Below are 25,188 nucleotides of genomic sequence, written 5' to 3'. Positions count from 1 at the left end.
TCCAGTTGTTTCAGTATAAAAGCTTAATTATGCTTGGATTGATTGTTTGAATAGTTTCAGGTCCTTTCCTTTGGATCCATTAATAAGAACCATAAACAAATTTCTTGGAAGTCGCTTGTGTGATGTAAGAAAGCGGCGAAGAGCACAGAATCATGAATAATCGATTTGACGATTAATTATGTCATTGCATGTGCTATTACACCTGTGCAACACTTGGCAGGCAGAGAGGTGACTTTTAATAGCTACGCTCTGAAACTGACCTCCGGCCCGACCAAAAGAAACAGGACAAAGGGCGATTTTGTTTCAGGTTTTAGAGAAATTTTGAAAATGAGGATGGTACACATCAGTGTCGACATAGAGTCCGTGAAATATGGATAGTGTAGCGTTAGAAGCATCAGCGTGTTAAAGCTGTGCGTTTTACATTTACATTTACATTTATTCATTTGGACGTTTTTATCCAAAGCGACTTACAAGCGAGCTAGAGTACAGAAGCACTGCATGACCAGGTTTAAATGGTTGGCAAGGCAAGATACAAGCCAGCTGAAAGAGAGTGCGTTAAACCATTAGATTACCTTTTTGAGTAGTTTAGTAGGACACAGTTTTAAGACACGAGAAGTTCCGTTAGGTGGTAGTGTTTTAAGAGGCAAAAATGCTTTCTTGATTGAGGATGTTGCACCACCTACTGGACAAAGACTCACTACTCGACTTTGGATATAGGTAAAATTGTCATAAAATTCCCCAAAATACAACTCTTAGCCTTTTAAGATGTAATAGATTCTGATATTTATGAATTGAAACTATCTCAACATAAATCAAGTCTATAGTGCCCCTTTTTGAAGTAGCCAACTATAACATCTGAATGTTCAAATTTTGTAAGAGAGAGAAGATAAAGCTATAAACTTATGAATGCCAATGAGACTATCTACAGACATATTTCCACTAAGTAAAGGAGGTTGTGGTTCTGTAATATTACCATGAACACATCTAAACTGCTCAATGGAAACATGTGAATTGGAATTTTCTCTTTGTTTTGCTTCAACCAAGACAAGTTGATTTCAAGACTGATTACAAAATTACAAAATCTTTGAGTTACTGCTCTTTCCAACATCCATATAATCCAAAAATACACTAATTCAAATGAATAATAGACAAAAAAGAGCTGGTCTTAGTCTAATCTCTCACCTTTGGCCTTTCTGATATAGTTGGACCTCACAGGGACTGGTACTGCCCCTATCAGTATAGCCCAAATGATCACTGAGACACTCAAGCTACCCCACCTCGACAAGGTGCCCTCTCTGTGTTGGGGTAGACATGGGTAGGTAGGGTAAAGGGATAGCTTGCTAAAGTTTTGGGGGGGAGAGGGTGGTTTTTTATTGTTTTTTTTTTTTACATGCAGTCTCTCTTATTTTACAGTGTGTTGACAGTGTGTAGAAAAATCATGAGATGTTATCTCAAACACCTGACTAGCAAAAGTTGTAACCATGTGTTTTACAGATATGTCGCTTGCATCTTTGGCAGGCCATTGGGGTTTTATTATCAGACTCTGTGCAAAGATGACATCACACACGTTTTGGGGCAGGTGTTGGCACTGGTTCTGGAATTTGGGCACATCTTTTTGTTGAATCACCAGTGATGCCGATGTTGCATTTTGTGGAATGCGCTCCCTCCATGCCATGACAGGTGCCACAAGATCTTTCCCTAACTGCCATTGTAACCTCTGATATACTTATGCTAACTCTGAATGGTAAAAACTAAGTAGGTATGAATGAATACATTGATTTATTACAATAATAAATCAATAGGTATGCAAGGGTAAGATCTTCACATGCAAATGTAAAAAGGGTAGTCTCTGACAGGAACAATGCTAAGTCTGTATTTGAGCAGCTAATGCCTATGTGCTGTCATCAACACCAGAGATGCAAGGTCAATTTCTGTGCTGCTAATAATTGAGCATGTGTAAAATGTCAATCATTAGAGGTCAGGGGCCATCAGTGGTTTTGATACAATATGGAATACATTATGGAAAAACATGGAAATTGTGTACTGCTAGCAACCTAGCATGCTAAACCAGCATGCATGCTAATATCTTTGAAATGGGCCTAGTACCAGGTATTTATGAGTATGAGGAAATGGTGGGTTTGTGGCACTCTGAGTCAGATAGAGCTGCTCATAAAGATAGTTCAACATCAAAAGTTATCTCGGGTCATATTGACCCTAAGACAATAGGCGTTACTTTTTTGTGGGAGCTACACTGAAAATTATTTTAAAAAATAAATAAATAAATCCCAAAATTTCCATTTTTGGGGTCATTTTAGGAAGCTACATAGGAGGCCATGTAGCCTACTTAGATTAATATTTTATATCATTTTCTTACGTTTGAATATGATTTCAGGTCATTATGACCCCAGGCCAGTAGGAGGGTTAAAGTTCGTATTGCTAAAAGATCGAAAGGTTACACATATTCTGACTGAAGTTAGAACAGAGTAAATAGTTTACGAATAATTCAACGCAATCTATGTGAATACCTATTAGAAAGGAATGGGAACGTGACGTCAGATTACGCCTGTTGACAGTGAAGAACATCCGTGCATGTTCGTATATGAGACACTGTGGTAGGAGCTATACAGAGCGAACGTTTTATAAATATCTTGGCAGACTCGTCTTCAAGAGTTCATCGATGGCAAGTCTGTTCATGGGGATATGTTTGCTTTTTACAATTTTGTACCAGAGTACTTAAGCTTCGAAAGTGGAGAAAGCTGTGATGCGTTTCTTTTCTTTTCCTATGTGCTTCTTTGCCAGGGGAAAGTAAAGAGCGAGCCAGGACACCGGATTATTTATACCCACGCGCATAATGCGTGCTGCCACCAGTCTAAGTGGATCATTCTTATGGAATACATTCGTAAAAATTCATCATGCGTGAAAAGAGATCATTGTTGAACTACTCAGTCGTATAAAATTAGCTGTACATCCTCCTCAACATACCATTCAACATGAGATGTTGGGTTTTACTGGTCTTAAGAAACAGTTATTAACGTCAGTGAATGTTGTGCTGTCTCCAATCCCTATCATTGTTGTTGTTGCTAATATTATTATTATTATTATTAATAATCATAGTAATAGTAGTAGTAGTAGTAGCAGTAGTAGCATATGACATATATAACAGAAGATAAACTAGAAAATATTATGCAAGTTGCCTATATTATATTCCACACAAATGATCAATATACTGACAGTAAGGCAACAGCACCTACGTTTTCTCAATGTAGTGCATTTGATTATATAGATAAACGTAGATATATTTCTATATATTGGATTTTACATTTCAACATTTGTTTAGTTTCTTGTCTTTCTGTCATCGATTTGGGACGGTCTGTTAAACTTGATTTTAACACTATCCGTTCTACGTCTGAAATATCACTTCTACAAAATATGTCTACCACAAATAAATGTGTTGCTTTTCAATATTATTCGGGCCCTTGCATATAAATAACGCATAACACGATGACACTCCTAAAACTCAACAGTACACATACCATCAGACAAAGAGGGACATTGTTCTCGTGTTCTTGAGTTCATTGATCGCTCAAAATTATGTCTGACCACGGAACGTTTATTCATGTAGGTTTGTTTTCCGTGCCCATTCTCTGACTGTGACGTACCGGAATGAGTATCAAAGATGGCGGCCCCCCTAATCGAAACATGCCATGTTGCATGTTGTGCAAATCGTACCCCAAATGTCCTTTCTTGGGGTAGAGGAAGACTTATTGCCTTCGGAACCTGCAACTCGATAGCCCTGTATGACCCCAAGGTAATGACAATTGCTAGTTAGGTAGACGTTCAAAGTTTGACACGTGTGCAGCATTTCATGTGAACATTACTAACTTTAGCAAGCTAGCTGAACGAACTGGCTGTGATGAGATAAAAAAAAATGTGTTTGATATCGGTAGCTACGTGTTGATACACGACGTGCGGTGTTGCTAATTACGTTTGAATTTCAAGCATGTCAGTGACTGGATTGTTAGCGAGCTAGCTACGTCTTTATTACCTGTTCCATTCTTCCGTTCTTTATTTAGATTGATGCTGACAGTTATGTTTCTGCTTTGTATAAGGAATTTACTGTCGTCTGTATCCTGAACGGGCACACCGGGAGGGTCAACACAGTGCAGTGGGTCCGCAGACAGGATTGCGGTAAGTTAACGAAGCCAGTGCTTTCCACTGGCCAGCAACCCAGCATCCAGATTGGATGGCTAGCGCAGTGTTTTCCCAGCCCTGGTCCTGGGGATACACTGTGTCTGATAGGTGGGGTTTGATTGAGCTGTTAAATGATTACTGATCTCTGTTACGGACATGTGTTGTTGGAAATTTGTTTGCTCTGACCGAAGTATACATATGAGATATTGCTATAAGTTATTTTTATTCATTTGAGTCCCTTAAACAACCCAGTAATAACACGAACCATAATTGATTGAATGATTAACTGTCCAGTGAAACAAGAAATCAAACAACTAGTTATACCTAACGGGGACAGCTGTAATACATTTGTTCAAGAGGAACACATTAACTAAAATATGTTGGAAAAAACACCCTTCCTTTTTCATAATAGTACACACATCTGTAACAGCATAGTTTGTTGAAAAGGGATACCTATGAGATTAAACTCAGAAATACATAGATGTATGTATTTAATTCAAATAAAGAGCAGTGTTCATTAATAGTTCACTCAAACCTAATTTACATTTATTCATTTAGCAGACACTTTTATCCAAAGCGACTTACATAGGTTACAGTTGTTTTACAATGTCATCCATTTATACAGCTGGATATTTACTGAGGCAATTGTGGGTTAAGTACCTTGCCCAAGGGTAAGGCAGCAGCGGCCAAGCGGGGATCGAACCTGCAACCTTTCGGTTACGAGTCGTGCTCCTTAACCACTATGCTACACTGCCGCCCCTAATTAAGAGAGAGCCTAGCTGGAATGAAAACTGGCATACATGGTGTGTCTTCAGAACCAGGACTGGGAAAGAGTGGACTAGCAAACTAAGGTCACCAAACAGCAAACTAATTTACAATCAGGTACAGTATGAACAGTGTGCTTCATAAGTTAGCCAGGGCTAGATACCTTCATTACATTACATTATATTGTTGAAATTTAGCAGACATTCTAATCCAAGGCAATTTATATAGGTTACAATTTTTACATTTCATCCATTTATACAACTAGGTATTTACTGAGGCAATTCCTAGTCAAGTACTTTGCCCAAGGGTACAACAGCAGTGCTCCAGTGAGGAATTGAATCATTACCAATTCTAGCAACCCAAGTTGAGGTCACAATGCTGTTGGTTGGGAGTGATTAAACATCTGTATCTGAGATGTTAAATACATTGCTGTCTAATGGTGCTACCTACATAACAGCTAGCAATCAAATGACTAGCAAGTAATTTGGACATGTTATCATCAAATGTTAAAGTTTTTAATGAATTTTACAAAATTTACTCTAGCTGGCAAATAGTTTTGTGTTTATAGGCTGGATTTCACAGCTCCATTAAAGTTTAGAGTTTAAATATTGAAGTTTAGTTATTAAAGATTTTGTAAAGTTGACACGTGTGAGTGAGCATTTGAAAGTTTGTAACGTTAATGGACGGTACCTTGGATCTCAGCTATGCAAGCCAGCTGTATCTCTTGATGTGCCCTGTGGACAGCAAGGGCTGCCTTTTGAACCCAGCTGGAGACCTACCCCAACTATCAACAGCATTTTAGTCCTCTTTTTATCTGAATCACAACATTTTTGCAGCAAGTGACTGTTTTTTGTTAGGGAATCTAATATGATGGCATTTCCATAGGCCCTGAAACTGAGCTGGTCTCCGGAGGGTCTGATAATCACATCATTGTTTGGAAAGCCCAGGATGGAACGGTATGGCTAATTATGTCAAATTGTGTCTTCTACCTACAGTGTCAATCTCACTTTTTAATGTATCAGGGTAAGAACTGAACCATCATGTCATGCGATGCACTGTTAGAACATTAAAACTCAGGTTTTTAGTGTTTCCTACAATCAGGAGTGGAAGTGGAACAGGCAGATTACACTCTTTGTACTTTATGCTCCTAGTAAAACCAGGAATGGAAGTGCTGCCTCCATCCCTTTTAAAGGAGGGTCTTTGACTGGGTCTGTGTTCCCTCTCCCAGTTTACCCAGCTGGGGCAGTGTGTTGGCCACACGGGTCCCATCTGTGCGGTGGACTCCATTCGGCTGGACTCTGAGAACACCGCAGAACTGCTCATTGCCTCCGCTTCCTCAGACTCCACAGTTAAACTCTGGGTCGCCAATGGCAACAAGGGTAAGGAGGCCACCGGCAGCAGTACTATAACACCTGAAAAGGTTGTACTGTTAAATATGAATTTTTGTATGAATGTTTCAAGGTTTATGCAGTTGAATTATATAAATACTATTATGTACACACTGGTATTTCCTTCACTTCAACACATGTAGTTTCCTATTTTAACATTGTATTATTAACTTGTTTGATTTGAGAGAGAGAATCTGACATTCAAGCAGACTTAATTATAAAATAAACACATCATTATCTCAAATTCATGTGTCAAAACCGTGAACGTGGATGAGAAGACACAAAGTGCCACAGAAGAAAATTTCCCTCAACTTTTCTGACAAGACTGCCACCCTCTGGCAGACCACCAGTACTACAGTTCATCATGTAATCTCACAAGGGTGTATGACGTAACTCCATAGCTGCGCAATGGAACTTCTTATGCAGTTGTGCACTGCAGTCTTTTTTCATGGTAGTCTCTGGCTTCAGACGTATGTTAATATATAATGCATAAACCCAGTGCATCTGTTAAGCCATATAGACATTTTTGCAGTAATTAACCTATAGATATGAATTACCCCTCTGTTTTTCTAAGATGCCTACAATTGAACGTCTTGAATATTTGATACTTGACTGAAGGTTACATAAGCGCTTAAAATGTGCTCTGAGTTGTAGCACTTGTGTTCCTTGGGTTTTTCTTACCATTGTCACCAGTCCAGAGAGGTCAGTGTAAATTTTTTGGATGTATCACTGTGGTTTAATTGAAAATGCTTTTGAAATGTGCAGTGACTGCTTCAGAGCTGACTAATGTGTTCCATGTCTTTCAGTCTGTAAGTGATAGACCTTTATATTACAAATAATTTGAGCACAATATCAGTGGGCACTTATAAAGCTTTAAAATTTTTATTAAATTATTATGAGTGAAATGTATTAGATCAACTCTGTGCAGTGACCCACTGGCTCTGCCAGGGCGTATGTTGGTCCGAGCCCATGCAGTCTGAGCCTTTATGTAAAGTGTGTGATACAACGACGCCCAGGGCGCGAGTATCATGCATTTCCGTTGTTGCGGTGTGAATTTGTCATGTGCGCTTAGAGTCAGCTGAGTGCTCGGTGGCCTCGGTGCCCAGAGGGCAGGGTGACACGTTTCCTCACTGGACCCTGCTCGGTGCCTTACATAAGCCGAGTGACGAGCCTCAGGAAGCCAGCGGCTGGGACAGAGGGTGACGGAACAGCCACCTGTCACTGTTGATATTTATGTGGTTTAATCGAAACGTTTGTGGGCCTTTATCGGAGTCTGGAACAAGGAATGTTGAGCGCGTATTGAATGTTGAGTGCAGTTTTATGGTGATTTGTGGCTATGGGGTCACTGTGGCTGTGACTTGTTTGTTTTGATTGGATTAACCCTCCTGACAGTTAGAGGGGGAGGTGCATGACATCATCGAAAGAGCCACGTACATGTGTTGTCCTCAGGACATGTGTCCTGAAGAAGTTATAGATGCACACGTTTTCCTGACACTTTCCTCTCCAGAGAACTGATACCCAGGGAAGACATGCCTTTTTGACAAATGTCAGTGGCTGTTGCTGAAGCATGAAGAAGAGCAGGAAATCTGCAACACATTCCTGTTTTATCTTTGTCAGAAAAACCCAAAACCAGGTTCTAATTTTGATTTTTATTGATTGTCAGCTGACTGCCTCCAGACCTTATCTTTCGGGAGTGGTTTTATGATGGATGTCTCGTTAGTGCTGTTGCCAGGCAGCAGAGGTAAGTGGTGCTCCGCACTCATTCAGTGGTGCTTTGCTTCTGCAATTTCCATCACTTTCTCCCTCAAACCATCCATCTCCCACCCCCATCTTGTTATGTACATGAAGAGCAGCCTGCTACTCGGGAAACACAGTAAGCATTTTTTTTCAGTGCAGTTCAAAACACTTGTCTATACCTTCAGTCAATATTTGGACTTTTCCTGTGGAAAAAATGGCCAGCACAAAATATCATCATAGTTATGATATAAAACAACAGGACCAGACAGAGTTTGAAAGTCATTTCAGGCTTTCTGGAAAACCCCAAAATGTGTTTGAAAATGAGCACAGTAAGGGAAATGGGTTGGAAGAACATAATATGTATGTGACCCTTTTTGAAATTATCTGCCTGAGTTTTCATTTGTTGTAGAGAAAGCATAGATGTTTCCGATAATAATTGTGTAATGAAGTATCCTATTTGCACACCTTTCATGCCACTTTATTAGATGCACAGTGGTAATTGCTCTGGATCAGGCAATAATTGGCAATGGCAATAATTTAATGTAAGTAGGAAATATCATCTTTAGATGTTTTTATTGAGAATGACTTATCTAACAGTTTTCACAATATTAATGGAAATATACCAACGCTTGTAAGTAAAATACACATTCTAAATTTAGTAAATTAAGTACAAAGTACCTGAAATTAAGCACCTGCTCCCTTGTAATTACAAGCCCAGTTCCCTGTCCAGTACTCCACACTGCATATCCTTGTCAGGATTGGTTCTGAGCATGAGCAGAGTCTGTTCCACTGCACTGATAGGCTCCATAATCCTCTCCACTCTTCTGTTGTCTCTGTGCCTCTGGCCTGCAGTCAGAGCACCACGCTGTCCCTGCCTTTATCCTTTAAACATGAAGGGAACTCTCCTATTCCCCTACCGCATGCTGTGGGTAGGGAGGAATTGACACGCTTTATAATTGCAGTTCCAATTTTGGCTTGCGGGGGTGACGACAGCCGTGTTCACCTGTATGTGAAGCGGGACAGACAGGTAAGGGCCAACAGCTGCCTCCTGTGCACAGGGGTGAATGCGATTGAGTGAGCCAATGAGACAGCACTTATTGAAAGGAAGGAATGTCCAGAGGGTTGATCTGTGTGCATCTATGTCATTTTTTCCCCCCACTAGTTTGAGAGGGTCCTTTCCCTGCACGGTCACCAGGACTGGGTCAGAGGTGTGGAGTGGGCTGCCAATGGTAAGGGCTAAACACACCCCCATGTCTGTCTGTATGCATGACTGTTGGGAGACCTCTCACAAGGCTAATGTGTCTTCCAAAGCCCTTTGAAGTCAATCGAAAGTTGATCAGCATTCTAAGTACAGCATTCTAAAGTTGATCAAAGACACTCAGAGCTGGCCAGAAGGATCGACCGGGCAAGGCCAGTGGGATGGCCAGTTGCCATGGCTTTGGTTTCTTGGGCCTGCGTCTGTGTCCAACAGAATTAATGTCCCACCCACCAAAGATACCGTTTCATTCTGTCAGGGAGTAATGAAGAAAGTACGGGAGACTCCACCATCCCATGCACATCACAGAGTCAGGTTGTTAATGTAAATATCTCCCAAAAATCCTCATTGGCTGCAGACTTGGACACTTTCTAATTCAATTTAAGTTGGAGACTTTTACATAATGCATGAAACAGGCTTTTGCTCTTAGTGCAGACACGATTCCCTTTACCTTATGAAATATTGAAAGAAATAAGTACGCCGTACACTGCGGCACAGCCAGTGATCGAGTGTGTTTCTGTCACTAAAAAATGTGCAGATGGGGAAATTCTGCTTGCAAGCTGTGCACAGGACTGCCTGATCCGAATTTGGAAGGTCTTCGCCAAGGAGGAGGACGCAGCCGACGCCCAGTGCGATGACACCATCAAGATGAAGGAGGATGTTTTCGAGGTGCACGTTGAGGGTGAGGCCCTTCCTGTCAGGCCTTTAGTTTTTTTGTTTTTTTTTCTAGAAGTGTGAGGAGAATGTTTGCTTTCGTGGCTGCGCTTACTGAAGGCGATGGAGAATGAAAAATGAATAAGTGGTATCAATCACGCCTAATCGTGCTGCGTTGTGCTGTTTTCACATGGCTGTCGAGCATTAATCCACCTGATTTATGGCTGTTTCTCTTTCACTCCTCACAACAATTAACCCTGGTTCAATTATTTAAAGATGAGCAGTTCGTTCAGAGAGGTTCTCTCTGTTTTAGGAAATCAAACATACAGTGATATGAATATTATTGTATCCTTAAACGGTGGATTATAGCTCCTGGGGTGCTTTTTGGAGATGTGGCATTAAGTAGGCATTGAAGGATGCTGAAGTATGGGTCAACTAGACAGACTCCACTCACCCCACCATGTACCTCGAACCCCATCTCTTTTTGACTTCACAGATTTATACATAGTGGGATCCATACATGACCTGAACACAAAAACTAAAAAATTTAGAAACTTTATAAATACATAGATGAAGGAGTTGTACCTGCACTCTGTTGAAGCTCCCAAAATGCATTTGCTACTTGGTGAAATATAAGCTAGTCTTTCGCCATACAACAGGGAGCCAAAACAGTGTACATGCTGTACTCCCTTATCTGTGTATGTCTTTTACCCAGCACCTCGAAGTTGATGGATCTGCTTATGTCTTCTGTCTGAAAAACTGAAAAGGCTCCAGACAAGAGATCTTCCAGTAACTTTTCATAAGGGTTGAACATCTTTTTCTTTTTTTTTTAACCAGCACTGGGTGGAGCCCCAGAAGTATTTGGTGAGAGCTCTTGGCCAGATCATTGGACAGACTGTGGACCAATTTCTGCGGACTGTGCACGTTTAAAGGGTCCTGTCCTCTGTGACCTCTGACCTCTGTTGCTACAGGTTCCACCACTCAGTTTGCCGTTTCCTTGGAGACAGTGCTGGCTGGTCATGAGAACTGGGTGTACGGAATCCACTGGCAGCCAGCAGTCATTAAAGGTAATGGAATATGGGTGTGCTGGAATTAATCATTCTTTGGAATTTGTATGTAAAAGGTAAAAATCTGACATTGGAGAAATTATACACCACTTAAATTTTCCCTTTCCTTTAAAATGATAAACACTACTTTTTGGGCCCAAGGTCTCATTCATACACAGGACACCTGGTCAACATGGTCAACATTTTAGTGTGTTAGGACATGTGTATCAACTGTTCCAGTGGTGAAAACAAACTAGAAAAAAGACCAGACAAAAATGATACACCAGTTATTCAGACACTCTTTTCAGCCTTTAGAATTGTGTTGTCTGTATAACTGGGTGTATACTTACAGCTGCTTACACCTGAAAAGAAATAACAGAGCTAATGTGCTTTTCTTGGAAAACAGGCATCAGATAAAATGGTCTTTGATATTAGCCATATTTTTTGTATTGCTGTTATTATAAGATTATCTTTGATAAATATTTGATGTAACACATTAAGTACTGTCAGACGTGGGCAAACAGGTAGGCAAGCAGACAGACGATACTGATCTAGAATATTTTAAATGACAGTATTCCTACTTTTCATTATACCGGTGGTTCAGGCAAAATCAATGCTTTAGATGAAAGGAGATCAATATTAATAGATGTTAGTTCAAAGCATTTCTTCCAGTAATGCTCCATCCCTCACTGGCTCCATGGTTTAAAAAGTTCATCCCTCAGATGACAGACTGAAGCCTGATGACAGAATGAAACAGGGTAAAAATAAAACAAACTTAAAATGATTCAAAACAGAAATGAAAGAAAACAGTAAAAATAGGAGTCTTTTTATAGTAGAGGTCATTATGTCAGCGGGGCTAAGGGTCGTTTGTTCACGAAGAGAGGTTTAGGTTTGATATCAGTCCTTGTTGAGGAAGCCTGTGGCCTTTTTCTCCATTATCCCTGCTTTCCCTGGGAAATGGCTGGCGTACCTGGCTTCGTTTGGGGTTTTCGTCAGAGAGCTCAGTCAGACAATCGCTGCCAACCAAGTGCATGCTGCTTGCAGAGCTGTCGCATTCGGCAGGGTACACTCTGCCCCCAGATCTTCCTGTGTGAGGTCCACCTTGCGCTTTGTATGGCCTGCTGCAGCTCTGTCTTCCCCCCTCTAGGTGGCAGTGTGCATCAGCCCATGAGCCTACTGTCTGCATCTATGGACAAGACCATGATCCTCTGGGGCCCAGAGGAGGCGTCAGGTGTATGGCTGGAGCAGGTCAGTCACACGGAGGGTTTCCCCTCACATTATTTTTACCCCCTCAGGAGAAGAGTACGACCTTTGACCGTGTGATATCAGGGAGAAGCCATTAGGCCCCCCATGTCTTGTTTTCCGCTCCATTTCCCCCGCAGTCTCTCCCAATATTCCCCGTCTTCTTTGGGAACTTGGCGTAATTTTGTTCTGTGATGGGAAAGCTTGGTGCCCGTCCCACAGCTGTGTAGCGACGGGATTGTAATTAGCATCGTCATCACGGAAGGGGTTCTGGGACGCGTTGCAGATCCCTGGCTGTCTGCTCCAGCACGTCTCCGCAGGGTTGAGGGGGAAAGAGAGAGCCTGTCTCATCCGAAAACTCTGCACTTCAGAGGGCAGACATTACTTCTCCTTGTCCACGAATCTCTTCAACTTTTCATACTTTTCAGTCACTTGGGTAATAGCATACCTAGGATAGCATCCTTCAGAATCTGTTTTAAAGATCATAAATGAAGCATGCTTGTTAGTCAGTAATTAGGCAGTCATTTTTCAAGAGTTAATGGCTCTTGTGTGGTATACTGAAGCAGAAACGGAGACCAGAGCTGGATTCATTGCCATACCGAGTGTAGAGACAACGCCCTGTTCTGCATGCTGGCCTTTGGAACTTTTTCGCCCCGTGACCGGAGAGGCACACTGACGCACGAGCCCCAGCTCCCCCCTCTAGAGCGTCCTGTCTTCCCAGTCAGGACTTGCAGCATCTGCCGCGCTGCCAACACCTCGCTAAATTTAACCCGAAAGGTGGAGGTGGGAAAACGCAGGCCTCTCGTCCGCATTGAGCTTGACAGCAACGATTGCGCTGTGTGAATTAAATAACCCCTCACTCCCTTCCTTCTCACGTTACATTGTGAGCCTCAGCTCACAGAATTCTGCCTCATTAAAGCTCCCTCGCTAAGCGTTTATCACAAACAATCTGTGCAAATCAAAGTCTCCAGACTTCCTGCACTTCACACTTAAGGAGCTGTTCCTGCCTTATTGAGCTCACAAGTCACAGGATCTCCTTAGTTCAACCTCTAAAATAGCTACTGGAACTCAGATTTATATCAGTACTGTGACTTTTTTATTGTGATGGTTCATTTTAATTATTTCGATTGATGGGACAAGATATGGTAGAGACCATAATTCATATTATAATCCTTTGATCGTAGATTAGATTCACACTTGCACAAAAGATCCAGTCAAGATTTGCACAGACAGTATATTGAAACAGTCAAACACAAGATGCAAAGAAATTTTTAACAGTAATGGCAATGTACTATTATCTACAGAATGTAGTTCATACAATCCCCAGCCCCAGAGCTCTTGAGTATTCACATCCCCTCTGTGCTGGGGATTTATTAACTCCAGGCTAGGCAACAAATGACCAGCATCCCTCCGCCTAATGACCAGATTTAAAGGCAGTGCACTCGCCACAATAATTAGCGTAATTGGTCAAATTTAGCGGAGAGAGAGTGGCAGTGGGGGGGCCAAGCAAATTGCCGAGTAAAACATATCTAATGAGTCATCCTTTCAGTTAAACTCTGGGAAGGGAAGAGAGATGTCCAGCCAGAGTCCATCAAACCTGAACCATTTCTCATACATCAAAAGGCACTTACTGTGTTTTGGTGACGATTTGGAAACCCAGGAAAAGTGTTTGTTTGGACGTGCTGAACGGACGTAATGAGTTTTGAATTATCAGCATTTACCAGGAAGCTAAAAAATTAATTGCAGGTACCAGATACTTACACATGTAAGGTAAATTGTTCACAGTTTTCAAAGAAGGATGGTGATGATCTTAGAGTGAAATAGAGGTAGAAATCGCTCCAGATTCATTATATAGTGCATATATATACATTTTATATTTGATCGTTGGACTTAACTGCTAGCTAGCTAACTAACGTTAGTTTCAACTAATTTGAACAGATGAAGCTGGGTACTAGTTCTTTCATTAAGTTAGCTAGAGATAGCTAGGTAGCGGTATTAACTAGCTAGCAGGTTAATGTCAGTTGCAACTAGCTGATCCCTAGCGTGCTGGCAACCTTCATCTTCGCAACCCTCCTGCTAAGTAAGGTTGCTGGTTTTTAAAATGGTGCTTGTATCTTTTCACTGCAACTCTGCATCGAGATTTATTATTACTTTAAAAAGTAAGAGCGGCAGTAAAACTGTATTTCACAGTATTGGGGTTAAACTTTGGGGGGGGGTACGCCGTACGGATCAACTACGGTCCGTTACACCACTGTTAGGCGCTACGTAATAAAGTCCCCTATTGTCCAGATACTGGGTTGAAGCTCATCCTGGTACCTAAGCATTTAGCTGCGCCACTGCTAGGGAATGGAGCCTTCTACAGGAGCGCTTATGGAGTCAGTTATCTCTCTACCTGCTTTTATTGTCTCTAGAAAGTCCTTTTTAACTGATACATGTGAATGCTGTCTGTTGTTTGTGCTGTAGTATGTTTGTCAAGTCATCAGATGACCCATCTGGATAAGTAAAGATTAACAGTAATAATACGTGATCAGACTGCTTTGGATTGTTTTTATATATTTATATCTGGTTGTGTTACCTTGCATGTGTGGGGAAAAAACAACATAGGTAGGTAGGTAGATTTTGCTAGGCAGTTGATACTTTCAGTGCAGCATCGTGTCTAGGTAACGTAACATTTAAGCAGTGGGCTTCAGGTTCACATCCCCTCTGGCGCAGCTGCCATTGTACCTTGGAGCAAGTCACTGAAACGGGAAGGCTAACCCATTATGTACGGGTGTGAGCTGTGAGAGTTTCCTTAGCCAAGGGGGTCAACAGAACGCCTCAGTAACGTAACCCTAAAAATGGCGATGGCTAAAACAAAACGCTTTTGCGGCAAGGCTATGCGGGTCATTTTTCGGTCAGCTTTTTCAGTTGTGTAAAAAAAGGAATTGTTACTCAGCACTCGGGGAACCAAAACCGTCATTTAGGTTTAAAGGCTAGAGAATTTATAGGGCACAGCAGGAGCTTTAATACGCTAGCAAGATTGTGAGTGCATTTCGTGTCGAAAATAAAGAAACCTAGAAAGGCATGAAACCGGCAAAAAAGGACCACTTAAAAGACCATTTAATAAAATTAAAATAATAAAATAAAAATTCACAGTATGTATTGGATAAAAAATTGTTAGAATTTCCACAAAACAAATGTGCGAGCGGAGAAAATGTGAGAGGGTCAAGCTAAAGGCGGTCCCGTTTCACGCAGAACGACCTGCGCGCTGATTCGGAGTGAGAGCATGAACTGTAAACTGTAAATCAAGAGTTTCAGAGGCGTTTGCCGCCGGTGATTGATTTTGACGGCGCAGTCGTCTACCTCGAATACATCAGCCACATGACAGCGTCCTTGCGTCTTCGGCAGACTTCATCTGTTGAGATGATATTGTTGTTTTCTCCTCCGCGCCGCCCCTATTTGTCCCGAAGCGCGCTCTTCATCCGGTCCTGCCTGTCGCAGTGCAGTGAAATATGTCTTCTGTTTTCTTCTTTATTCTGCTCACTTACTGGGAGCCGGTGATAAGGCTCGCATGCATTACGGATCCATATTGTTTTTCCTCTCGTAAACAAGACTGATTGCAGCCCCCTCCCGCCTCCGTGCGCACGCCGGAGTTCTGCATGATTTACGTTCGCCGGCGTGCGCGGAATCCCGAATCGATCTCCGTAACGTCCCGCCTCACTCCCGACGATAGCGGTCGGGCGCGGCGCTCCCGTCAGAAGAATCTCCGTTATGGTTATTAGTTCTTACTACTTGCACTTGAGGATCGTAAAGTGCCTGTAATACCATTTTACTGTCCAATTATGCAGAAGAAGGAGCAGTAATGTCAGGGAAAGGATTATACAGTTGCGCGACCACCGTTGACGGTAATGATACATACATTTAGAAAATGAATAATGAGCAGTCACAGAAATCCATTGCGTTCCAGGGAGAGAATGAATGTCATTTGCTCCCCTTAAGCATGACTGTAAATGAGCTTTAACACATGCAGTACTACATGGGTCGGTAGTTGTGGGCCGTATGGACTGGAACAAACTTGGCCTTTGTCACCTCGTGACTAAGAGGAGCCTTTGGGAAAGGACAGCCTCTTCCTCCTGGAAGCTTTGAGTGGGTGTTCTTGGCAATGAGCTGGGGAGAACTTTTCACGCATTTACACCTCGCTGCAGAATTAGCTGCAGTGCGTTGTATCTGTTTGAGAGAGAGAGTGAGCGAGAGAGGGAGGGAAGAGGAAAAGAAAGGTACTAATACATTTTCACAAAATTAGGTAGTGAAATGTCATCTGGGAATTGTAGTCTAGTGTCTGTTGCTTTAGTGAGTCAGAGACAGGGTGGGTGTTTTTTTCCTAGCCCTGAGCAGTAAAACAAAGATTGATGCCACCTTACTTGAATTGTATGCCATAATATGCCTGCATAACACTGTCAAAACATAAGACAAGACATATCATGTCATTACAACTTATGTCAGCTCATGTAATACATGCAGTATTAGACATAAACCCGACTCAGAATGTCACCATGTCATTCTGGCTGAAGCCAGACAAAGAAAGCCAGTCTGACAGAAAGGTGGGCATGTTTGTGTACCTTCATGGTCCTTATCTCTTTCACTGTGCTTTTTATTTGTTGGACATTTTTACCAGCCGAATGAAAGGTTTTATGACAGATATATGTCCAGTACCACAGATGTTATGTTAGTCACGTCATTCTTATGACAGTACTGTGCATGCATTATGACATACCATTCGGGTAGAGTTTTACCCAAAGATTAATTGTTTTAAGTTCATGTTCAGGAGTTCGTGTTGTACTTTTAGAGGAATCCTTTAATTAACAGTTTTGATATTGGCCTGTGCAGAGATCATGTTTATGTAAGTGTTTGAAATAAAGTAGAAATACCTGCTACTCCATAATCTTTCCAAAAGTGTTGGTTGTCATTCCAACTATCATTTTTAGATTTTGTAATATATTATTGAAGTGTGATGTACTAACTTGAAAGACTCAATCAGTCCCTTGCAGTTATTTCTGTCCCAGCCAACAGGAGGCATCATATGAAAATGATCAGGGGCTGGGGACAGGAGTTAGTCAGTAGCATTTCAGCTGAGTTTCTTTGTTCAATATGTAGCATAAAAATGTAGAGAGTGATAGAAAGTTTGTTCGTGGGAGTCCCATGGCCTCGTTCAGCTGGTCAGAACAGGTGTCACCAGTCATGGTTCCTCGGGGCACTACTCTTGGTCCTAGGTCAACACTAGTTTTCCAGTAACAGTGCATTGTGGGACTTTTAGTGCGTAAAATGTTCCCTGAGAGAGCATCTATTGCAGGACTGCATCCTGTGCTGGTTTGTCAGGTATCGCAGCCAGTCAAACTGAATGTCATCCATTCTAAAAGTCAGGATTATGAGGGAGAGGGGGGAAATATGTGCCCCCCCCCCCTTCCAAAAAAACAAAAAAAACAAGCCAGTGACGTCTGAAGTTCTCTTAGTTCAGCTTCCAATTCCTGTCAGGTGGCCTCGTGGATGGCCATCAGAGGGATATGATAGACGACATACGGAGAAAAGCTAATGGAGGCTACAGCGCTTTTAAAACTAAGTTGTCATGAAAATGTCAACAATAAATATTTACAGCATTTCTCGGTATTCCAGTCCGCCTCATCTTGATCCAAAACGACCTTTTTCCACCAAATGGCGGGGGGGGGACATGACTGCCTTGAAGTAAGGGTTCATAAGGGTAGATAATAAAAATTGCAAGTAGCCATCCCAGGAGTAAACACTGTCACAAGGTGCTGCAGCAGGCTGACCGTGATTATTTTTACTCAATCTCTGATCATTGCCTGTTTATTAAAAACACTTTGCTCTTGCAGACATTTCTGAGAAAGTAATAACGCCGGCAGGAGTTTTCGTAGTTAATTACCGGCACGGTTACGCAGACAGAATGTGGAAGTAAACATTTTTTTTCGTCGAGGACTAGATGTCACTCCACGCGAGCATCATAGTCGCAAACGAAGCAGGTTGTGAGATACGAAGGAATCAGCTTATTTCACAGCATCAGTCATCTGCTGCTGACTTATTTTTGAAATTGTGGATGATTGTTTTTTATGGATATTATGTCAGAAACAGGATTAATGTGTTTGTAAATTTCGCTTCAGTTTGCATAGAGGGCCCTGTCACGTTGTGCGAATATGTAATCGCTTCATTAATCCATTCTTTGCCATGTGTTGACGTTGCCCTGTTTTTTTTTTTTTCTGCAAATGATCTTCATTTAATTATCGGTTTAATTAGAAGTTTGAACCAACTAATTAATGCACATGTGTTTGTTTGTGCTTCTAATAGAAGTGGGGCAGCTCTGTGGGAACCAAATAATCTGCTGGTTCCTTTTCTGCTTTTTTCATAGAATTTTGTTCTAGCCTATCTTGGGTATTGTGTGAATATTGTGCTGTCAGTCATAGCCATACTCTACACCTGACCTGAGGCATTTCCTTTTCTTATGAAATATGAATATGATAAATATTGTTTTCCTGCGCATGCACCACTGGGTTGACCTGACTGTTTTGTTTGCTCATTGGTTGGGGTGATCTGCAGGATTGTGGTGTTTCATTTCTCTTCACGGCTTTGTGTGGTATGAGTGTGAGACTAGATCACCTGACTCCTTTCACTAGGTTCAATTCAACGTGCTCTTTTTCACTCCCTCTCCACCTTTTCTCTGTCCTCTGCTCTCACTCCCTCTCTCTCCCCCCTTCACACTCTCTCTTCTGCTCTCCCTTCCTCTCCTCTCTTACTCCCTCTGAATTCAATTCAGTTCAGTTCAAACTGCTTTATCGGCATGACGAGTTCTCTTATTGAAAAAGCATGAACAAAAAACAGAATTAAAGACAGTGTACAAGTACAACAAAAGAGACTGACATAACATGTTACTTGCCACACTCCCTCTCTCTCTCCTCCTCTCCCTCCCCCTCTCTCATTTCTTCTCTCTCACTCTTCTATTCCTCTCCTTTGTCTCTCCCTCTCTCTCGCTCCCTCTTTCTCCGCCCCTCCTCTCTGCCTCTGTTATCTCCCCTCTCTCTGCTCGCTCTCTCTCTCACTCTCTGCTCTCTCTCTCTGCTCGCTCTCTCTCTCCCTCTCTCTCTGCTCACTCTCTCTCTCTCTCTCTCTCTCTCTGCTCGCTCTCTAGCTCTCTCTCTCTCTCTCTCTCTCTGCTAGCTCTCTCTCTCTCTCTCTCTCGCTCTCTCTTTCTCTTTCTCTCTCTCTCCCTCTCTGCTCTCTCTCTCTCTCTCTCTCTCTGCTCGCTCTCTCTCCCTCTCTCTCTGCTAGCTCTCTCTCTCTCGCTCTCTCTTTCTCTTTCTCTCTCTCTCTCTCTCTGCCCGCTCTCTCTCCCTCTCTCTCTGCTCGCTCTCTCTCTCTCTCTCTCTCTCTCTCTGCTCGCTCTCTAGCTCTCTCTCTCTCTCTCTCTCTGCTAGCTCTCTCTCTCTCTCTCTCTCGCTCTCTCTTTCTCTTTCTCTCTCTCTCCCTCTCTGCTCTCTCTCTCTCTCTCTCTCTCTGCTCGCTCTCTCTCCCTCTCTCTCTGCTAGCTCTCTCTCTCTCGCTCTCTCTTTCTCTTTCTCTCTCTCTCCCTCTCTGCTCACTCTCTCTCTCTCTCTCTCTCTCTGCTCGCTCTCTCTCCCTCTCTCTCTGCTCGCTCTCTCTCTAGCTCTCTCTCTCTCGCTCTCTCTTTCTCTTTCTCTCTCTCCCTCTCTGCTCACTCTCTCTCTCTCTCTGCTCGCTCTCTCTCCCTCTCTCTCTGCTCGCTCTCTCTCTGCTCTCTCTCTCTCTCTCTCTCGCTCTCTCTCTCTCCCTCTCTGCTCACTCTCTCTCTCTCTCTCTCTCTCTCTGCTCGCTCTCTCTCCCCCTCTCTCTGCTCGCTCTCTCTCTGCTTGCTCTCTCGCTCTCCCTCTCTCTCTGCTTGCTCTCTCGCTCTCCCTCTCTCTCTGCTCCCTCTCTCGCTCTCCCTCTCTCTCTGCTCCCTCTCTCGCTCTCTCTCTCTCTCTGCTCGCTCTCTCTCTCTCTCTCTCTCCCTCTCTCTCTGCTCTCTCTCTCTCTCTCCCTCTCTCTCTGCTCGCTCTTTCTCTCTTGCTCTCTCGCTCACAGCGCACCCTGTACTATGTGGTACCAGGCATTATCATACCAGGTCTTCCCTGTCCATAATTCTCAAAACTCTAGCCGGAGATTTCAAGGTGTGCATTGTTTCACTGTAACATGACATGCTGCACTATGACTGCTTTCATTATCAAGCGAGATAAATGCATTCTGAAAGGAAAAACACAAACAACTTCCTCCTGATAACTTCCACTTTGCATAATTTCATTTTGGCTTGTCTCACCGACTCCCTTTCTTTCCTCCGCAGCTTGAAAGCCTTCGTAAATAATAGATGGATAAATTGGGACAAAGCAGAGTTGTGGAAGCAAGGAGAAAGCTGTGTGTGTTGAGATCTGTTCGGATTTCGAGGATTGCGGTAGTTAATTAGCGCAGTATAACTTCCAGTAGTGCCTCTCATCCTACGATTCACAAATTAGGTCTTCGAGCAATGCAAATGACCTGGTTTATTTTCCAATTAGTCTAGTGTTTGATTTACTGATCCTTATCACTGTATAATTATGAGTACAGGATGCAATTGGCTGATCTGACTGAACTGTCTTTGTCTTGCTGTGCGCTGGGTATTGTCATGCACCGGTCATATCGATTGCATTCCAGACTGCAATCAAATAAACTTTGACCCTGTACAGAGATGGAAGTAGCACCTCCAATGTGTAGCAGTTTCAGTCATTCCAGTTATTCCATTTTATTTTAAGCAGGCTGTATAGCCACCAACAGGCTGCTCCAGTCAGTGCTTTTGCTTACTGCTGGTAAAACCTAGAGTGGCTCAAACTGCAGTACGAGAGCTATTTCCATCCCCGCAGCAGCAGGAGAGTGAGTTTGGCACCTATTCAGTGCATTGTGTGGCTACTTTAATTGCAGTGTCACATGGTTGAAGCACCCAAATAGAGGTATGCGTTATTACGTCACTTTAGTATCTCAATGTTTTATACTTACTACCTATGTTTTAACATGGTTGGCTTGTTGGTAGGAGTGTTTTGCAGTGGTAAGGAACAGGCTTATAACCGGAAGGTTGCTGGCTCGATGCCCCATTGGGGCACTGCTCTGGTGACACGGTGGTGCTCTGGCAGGGTGTGGCGCTAAGACCTGGCCGAATGCTGTTACCCCACAGGTGCGTGTCGGAGAGGTGGGCGGGAACACCCTGGGGTTTTATGGCTGCGGGATGAGTCCGGATGGGTCGATGATCGTCGCCCATGCCTTCCACGGAGCGCTGCACCTCTGGCAGCGCGACCAGACCAAAGAGGTGAGCTGCGCCCCCAAGACCTGCTCTCTTAGGATGGACACGCCTTTCCCCTGGCATCTTATTTTAGTGTAATGGATCGGAGGACAGAATTAGCCAAAAGCCATTAGACATTAGTACAAAAGCCCATGTATAGTTTTTTTGTGATCCTCACTTCACAGTGCCTTATTAACTATTGTAATATTTATCACCACACCTTAGTGTAATATTAAGGCTGCTCTTTGGCTTTGTCAGGTATTAAATTTATCCCCTGTATCTTTTCCCTCACTGATCTGTACCATTTACAGTGTAGGATGTTTAGTATGCACATTTATGCCTGTTGGTATGGGGGCTATTTGGATGATTATGAGGCAACAGAGGCCTAGATATAGTCTTAACTGTAATGCGGTTTGCCCATAAAATCTATTATCAGGTTTAAGCTGCTGTCATGCAAGAACTGGAATAAAAATCTTGTCAGTGTCAGTGACTGCAGAACTGGTGTTAGGTGTTTGTAAAGAGTAGGGTTTACGTTACCTCCTCACCGTTATGACCAAATGGCCCTGTGGTGAGAGGGAATGGAGGCTGACCCCAGTTTGTTCGGCAGGGGGAGTGGAGCCCTGCGGTGGTCATATCAGGGCACTTTGGCAGCGTGCAGGACCTGAGCTGGGACCCAGAGGGGGAGTTCATCGTCAGCGTGGGCTCTGACCAGACCACCAGGCTCTTCACGCCCTGGAGGAGGAAGGGGCAGGCCAAGGTAGTGCCGTGCTGCTAACCGCTAACCCCTGACTGCAGACTGCAGAACACCCTCTATCCCTCTGTCTCGGATCACCTGGAGCAGAGTGTTCCTCACTTACAGCTTTCATCTGGCCATTGAATTATTTGTAATTTAGCTCACTGCTGACAAAGCCTTAGCACATTAGAAGCCCATTATATTTACACAGCAGTATTTGCAAGTGTCAAGAGCAAGTGTCACTCTCCTACCTTCACAGTTAAGAGTGATTTATAACCAATCAAAGAAAGTTTTGGCAGCCTCTGCAGATAGGTTATTGCCTTTACTGATTGCAATTGCCTTTCTAATGTGTCTGCCTGATAGGAAAGCCTTTTTGCATTGAGGAAACATTGAAATAAGCACTTCCTGAGAAGATTCAGTAAGGTGTGGGAACAGTGTGTTCCCTGATAATTTTCTTCAAGGAGATTGGAATGATGTGAAGACACCGTGGTTAAATTGAACCTTTTGAGTAGGGTTGGGTATCCTTTGGGTTTTTCCGATACCGGTGCTAAAGCGGTACTTTTAAAATGGTACCGGTGCCTGAACCGATACTTAAATAAAAAAGCACAAAACAATGGTCGACGACATTAAAGAATGGCTTTTTTTTTATTGCTAAGGCAAATTTGAAATTGAACACTATATTAACCCTTTCGCACTTAACTTATTTTTATTCTATGTAGTGCGCATGTTACGTTACATGTTTTCATTAGCATTATTAAGCCTCTCATAGTTTTCAGTTAGTATTTGCTATATTTTTAAATGTTAAACTGCTGTTTCCTCAAAGCTAAAATTAGCTAGGATTTCTAGCTAATTTGTTCTAATCGCACCGGTTTTAGCATACACGCTAAATGGCTAATCATACCGGTGTGACCGTATGCGCGAAAGGGTTAACTGTTAACAGTTTAGTAAGTGTACTTACTTACTTACAGTTTAAAGTATACTTACTTACTAAATATATAAATATAAACAAATACGAAACACTTAACAAATTTACATAACCAATTCACATAATAAATGAAACCTAACCCAACTACAGTAATTTAACACTAAATAACAGTTACAGTACTGTAACATCCGTTTTGTGGAGCACCAGAGGGCAAATATTTCAGTTGACAGCTCAGGGCAGACATTTATGTGGCATCGAAATGAAGGACCGAAATCTGCGTTGTGATTTAGTCCGGTAGATACCAGTTGTATAGGAACTGGTGCCATATTGGCACCGGGTTTCGGTACCCAACCCTACTTTTGAGGTTTGAGGCTTCACCTTAAGGTGACTGACAGATTCGGTCACTTCAGTACCAGAGGCCAAACTCATACCCTCTGGGTTTGGAAACCCACCATCTTCCTTTGGACAGAAAAAGCCTCCCCCTAACTGGGTGGTGCATTCTCCCCCCCAGGTGACCTGGCATGAGATCTCTCGGCCACAGATCCATGGCTATGACATGCAGTGCGTGGCCATGGCGGGGCGCTTCCAGCTGGTCTCCGGGGCAGACGAGAAGGTCTTGCGTGTCTTCCGGGCCCCCCGCAACTTTGTGGAGAACTTCTGCAACATCACAGGGGCACCCCCAGACAAGCTGCTGGCCTCCAGTGTGGGTACCCCCATGTCTTACCTCCATATATCTGAGCCTTTAACCCAGCAGCACAAACAGAACCAGTTCTACCCAGCAACACAAACAGAACCAGTTCTACCCAGCAACATAAACCTAACCAGTTTTACCCAGCAACATAAACCTAACTAGTTTTACCCAGCAACACAAATAGAACCTGAGCACCTGACTCAGACGCCTCTAAGCAGTTTATAGATCTGCCTGTCTTCCTGTCTCATCTTTAAAAGTGTTCTCCATCTGTAACCAAAACACAGGAAAATGTGCTTTCACTAGCTTGGTTACTTTTGTAGCAAATGTTGTGTAAAAACACCGCCGCTAGTGCTACTCATCCCATGTTCAGAGCTGTGCCGCACCCTCCTGCATTGCATCGGCAGAGGTGATGATTGATTGTCTGCTCCTCCATGTGTGTCTTCATGCTGCTGTGCTCAGGATGCTGCTAACCTCCCTGAGGGAGCCAGCACTCCAGCTCTGGGGCTGTCCAACAAAGCTGTGTTTCAAGGTGCGTCTTCAACGCGGCTTCCTTCATACACATGTGTATAAATTGTGTGTGTGTGTGTGTGTGTATCTGTATGTGTGTGTGTGTCTGTATGTGTGTGTGTGTGTGTCTGTGTGTGTGTGTGTGTGTGTGTCTGTGTGTGTGTGTGTGTGTGTGTGAATAGAAATAAATAAATATGTACGTGTGTGTGTGTGTGTGTGTGTGTGTGTGTGTGTGTGTATATGTATAGAAGAAACAAATATAGCTGTTTGTGTGTATTTGGTTTACAGTCATAGCTGATATGAGAAGTCTACCTTAAAATGCACATACATTGTCAATATTGGTAAGGTACTTTTTAATGTAATTATCCTGTTTTTAAATTAGGGGAAATGGTTTCCGCCACAGCATTGAAAAAGGCAGTAGAGTGAACGAGATGGCACACAGTTCTGTTCTGTTCACTTTTTGTGGTTTGTAGATTGTGGGTATTAACTCTTTCCCTGGATTCCCTGGAATCTGAGACTGCTTTTCATAGTACTGTAGTTGATTTGTTTCGCTGTTTGTTTCCCTCTTTAATTAGGCACCTCTCCACATTTGATCCCATCTTAAATCCGTCTGGCTGAAAACAAATACAAAACTCTGTTTACTTTTTCTGCTTGGAAACATTCTGTCAGCAGAAGCTGAAGAGAATGAACATTTTTGATGAATGT

At 42.8% G+C, this 25,188-nt stretch overlaps 1 protein-coding gene across 1 annotated transcript in view; it reads left to right on the top strand.

Moving 5' to 3' along the window:
* The first annotated feature begins 3,663 nt into the window (after window positions 1–3,663).
* elp2 (elongator acetyltransferase complex subunit 2) overlaps window positions 3,664–25,188 on the top strand; it is a 35,096-nt gene continuing 13,571 nt past the window's right edge. The window contains exons 1-14 of the mRNA XM_036516194.1: window positions 3,664–3,808; window positions 4,110–4,188; window positions 5,842–5,912; window positions 6,185–6,335; window positions 8,008–8,085; window positions 9,044–9,108; window positions 9,244–9,310; window positions 9,875–10,018; window positions 10,962–11,057; window positions 12,184–12,284; window positions 21,523–21,654; window positions 22,235–22,384; window positions 23,797–23,988; window positions 24,436–24,505. Coding sequence (XP_036372087.1) covers window positions 3,677–3,808; window positions 4,110–4,188; window positions 5,842–5,912; window positions 6,185–6,335; window positions 8,008–8,085; window positions 9,044–9,108; window positions 9,244–9,310; window positions 9,875–10,018; window positions 10,962–11,057; window positions 12,184–12,284; window positions 21,523–21,654; window positions 22,235–22,384; window positions 23,797–23,988; window positions 24,436–24,505 — 1,528 coding nt within the window. The 5' untranslated portion in view covers window positions 3,664–3,676. The remainder of the gene's footprint in view (window positions 3,809–4,109; window positions 4,189–5,841; window positions 5,913–6,184; window positions 6,336–8,007; window positions 8,086–9,043; window positions 9,109–9,243; window positions 9,311–9,874; window positions 10,019–10,961; window positions 11,058–12,183; window positions 12,285–21,522; window positions 21,655–22,234; window positions 22,385–23,796; window positions 23,989–24,435; window positions 24,506–25,188) is intronic.

The sequence above is a fragment of the Megalops cyprinoides genome, chromosome 21 (genome assembly GCF_013368585.1).
Source record: "Megalops cyprinoides isolate fMegCyp1 chromosome 21, fMegCyp1.pri, whole genome shotgun sequence".
Taxonomy (NCBI): domain Eukaryota; kingdom Metazoa; phylum Chordata; class Actinopteri; order Elopiformes; family Megalopidae; genus Megalops; species Megalops cyprinoides.
This window is presented reverse-complemented; position numbering and strand designations above follow the sequence as displayed.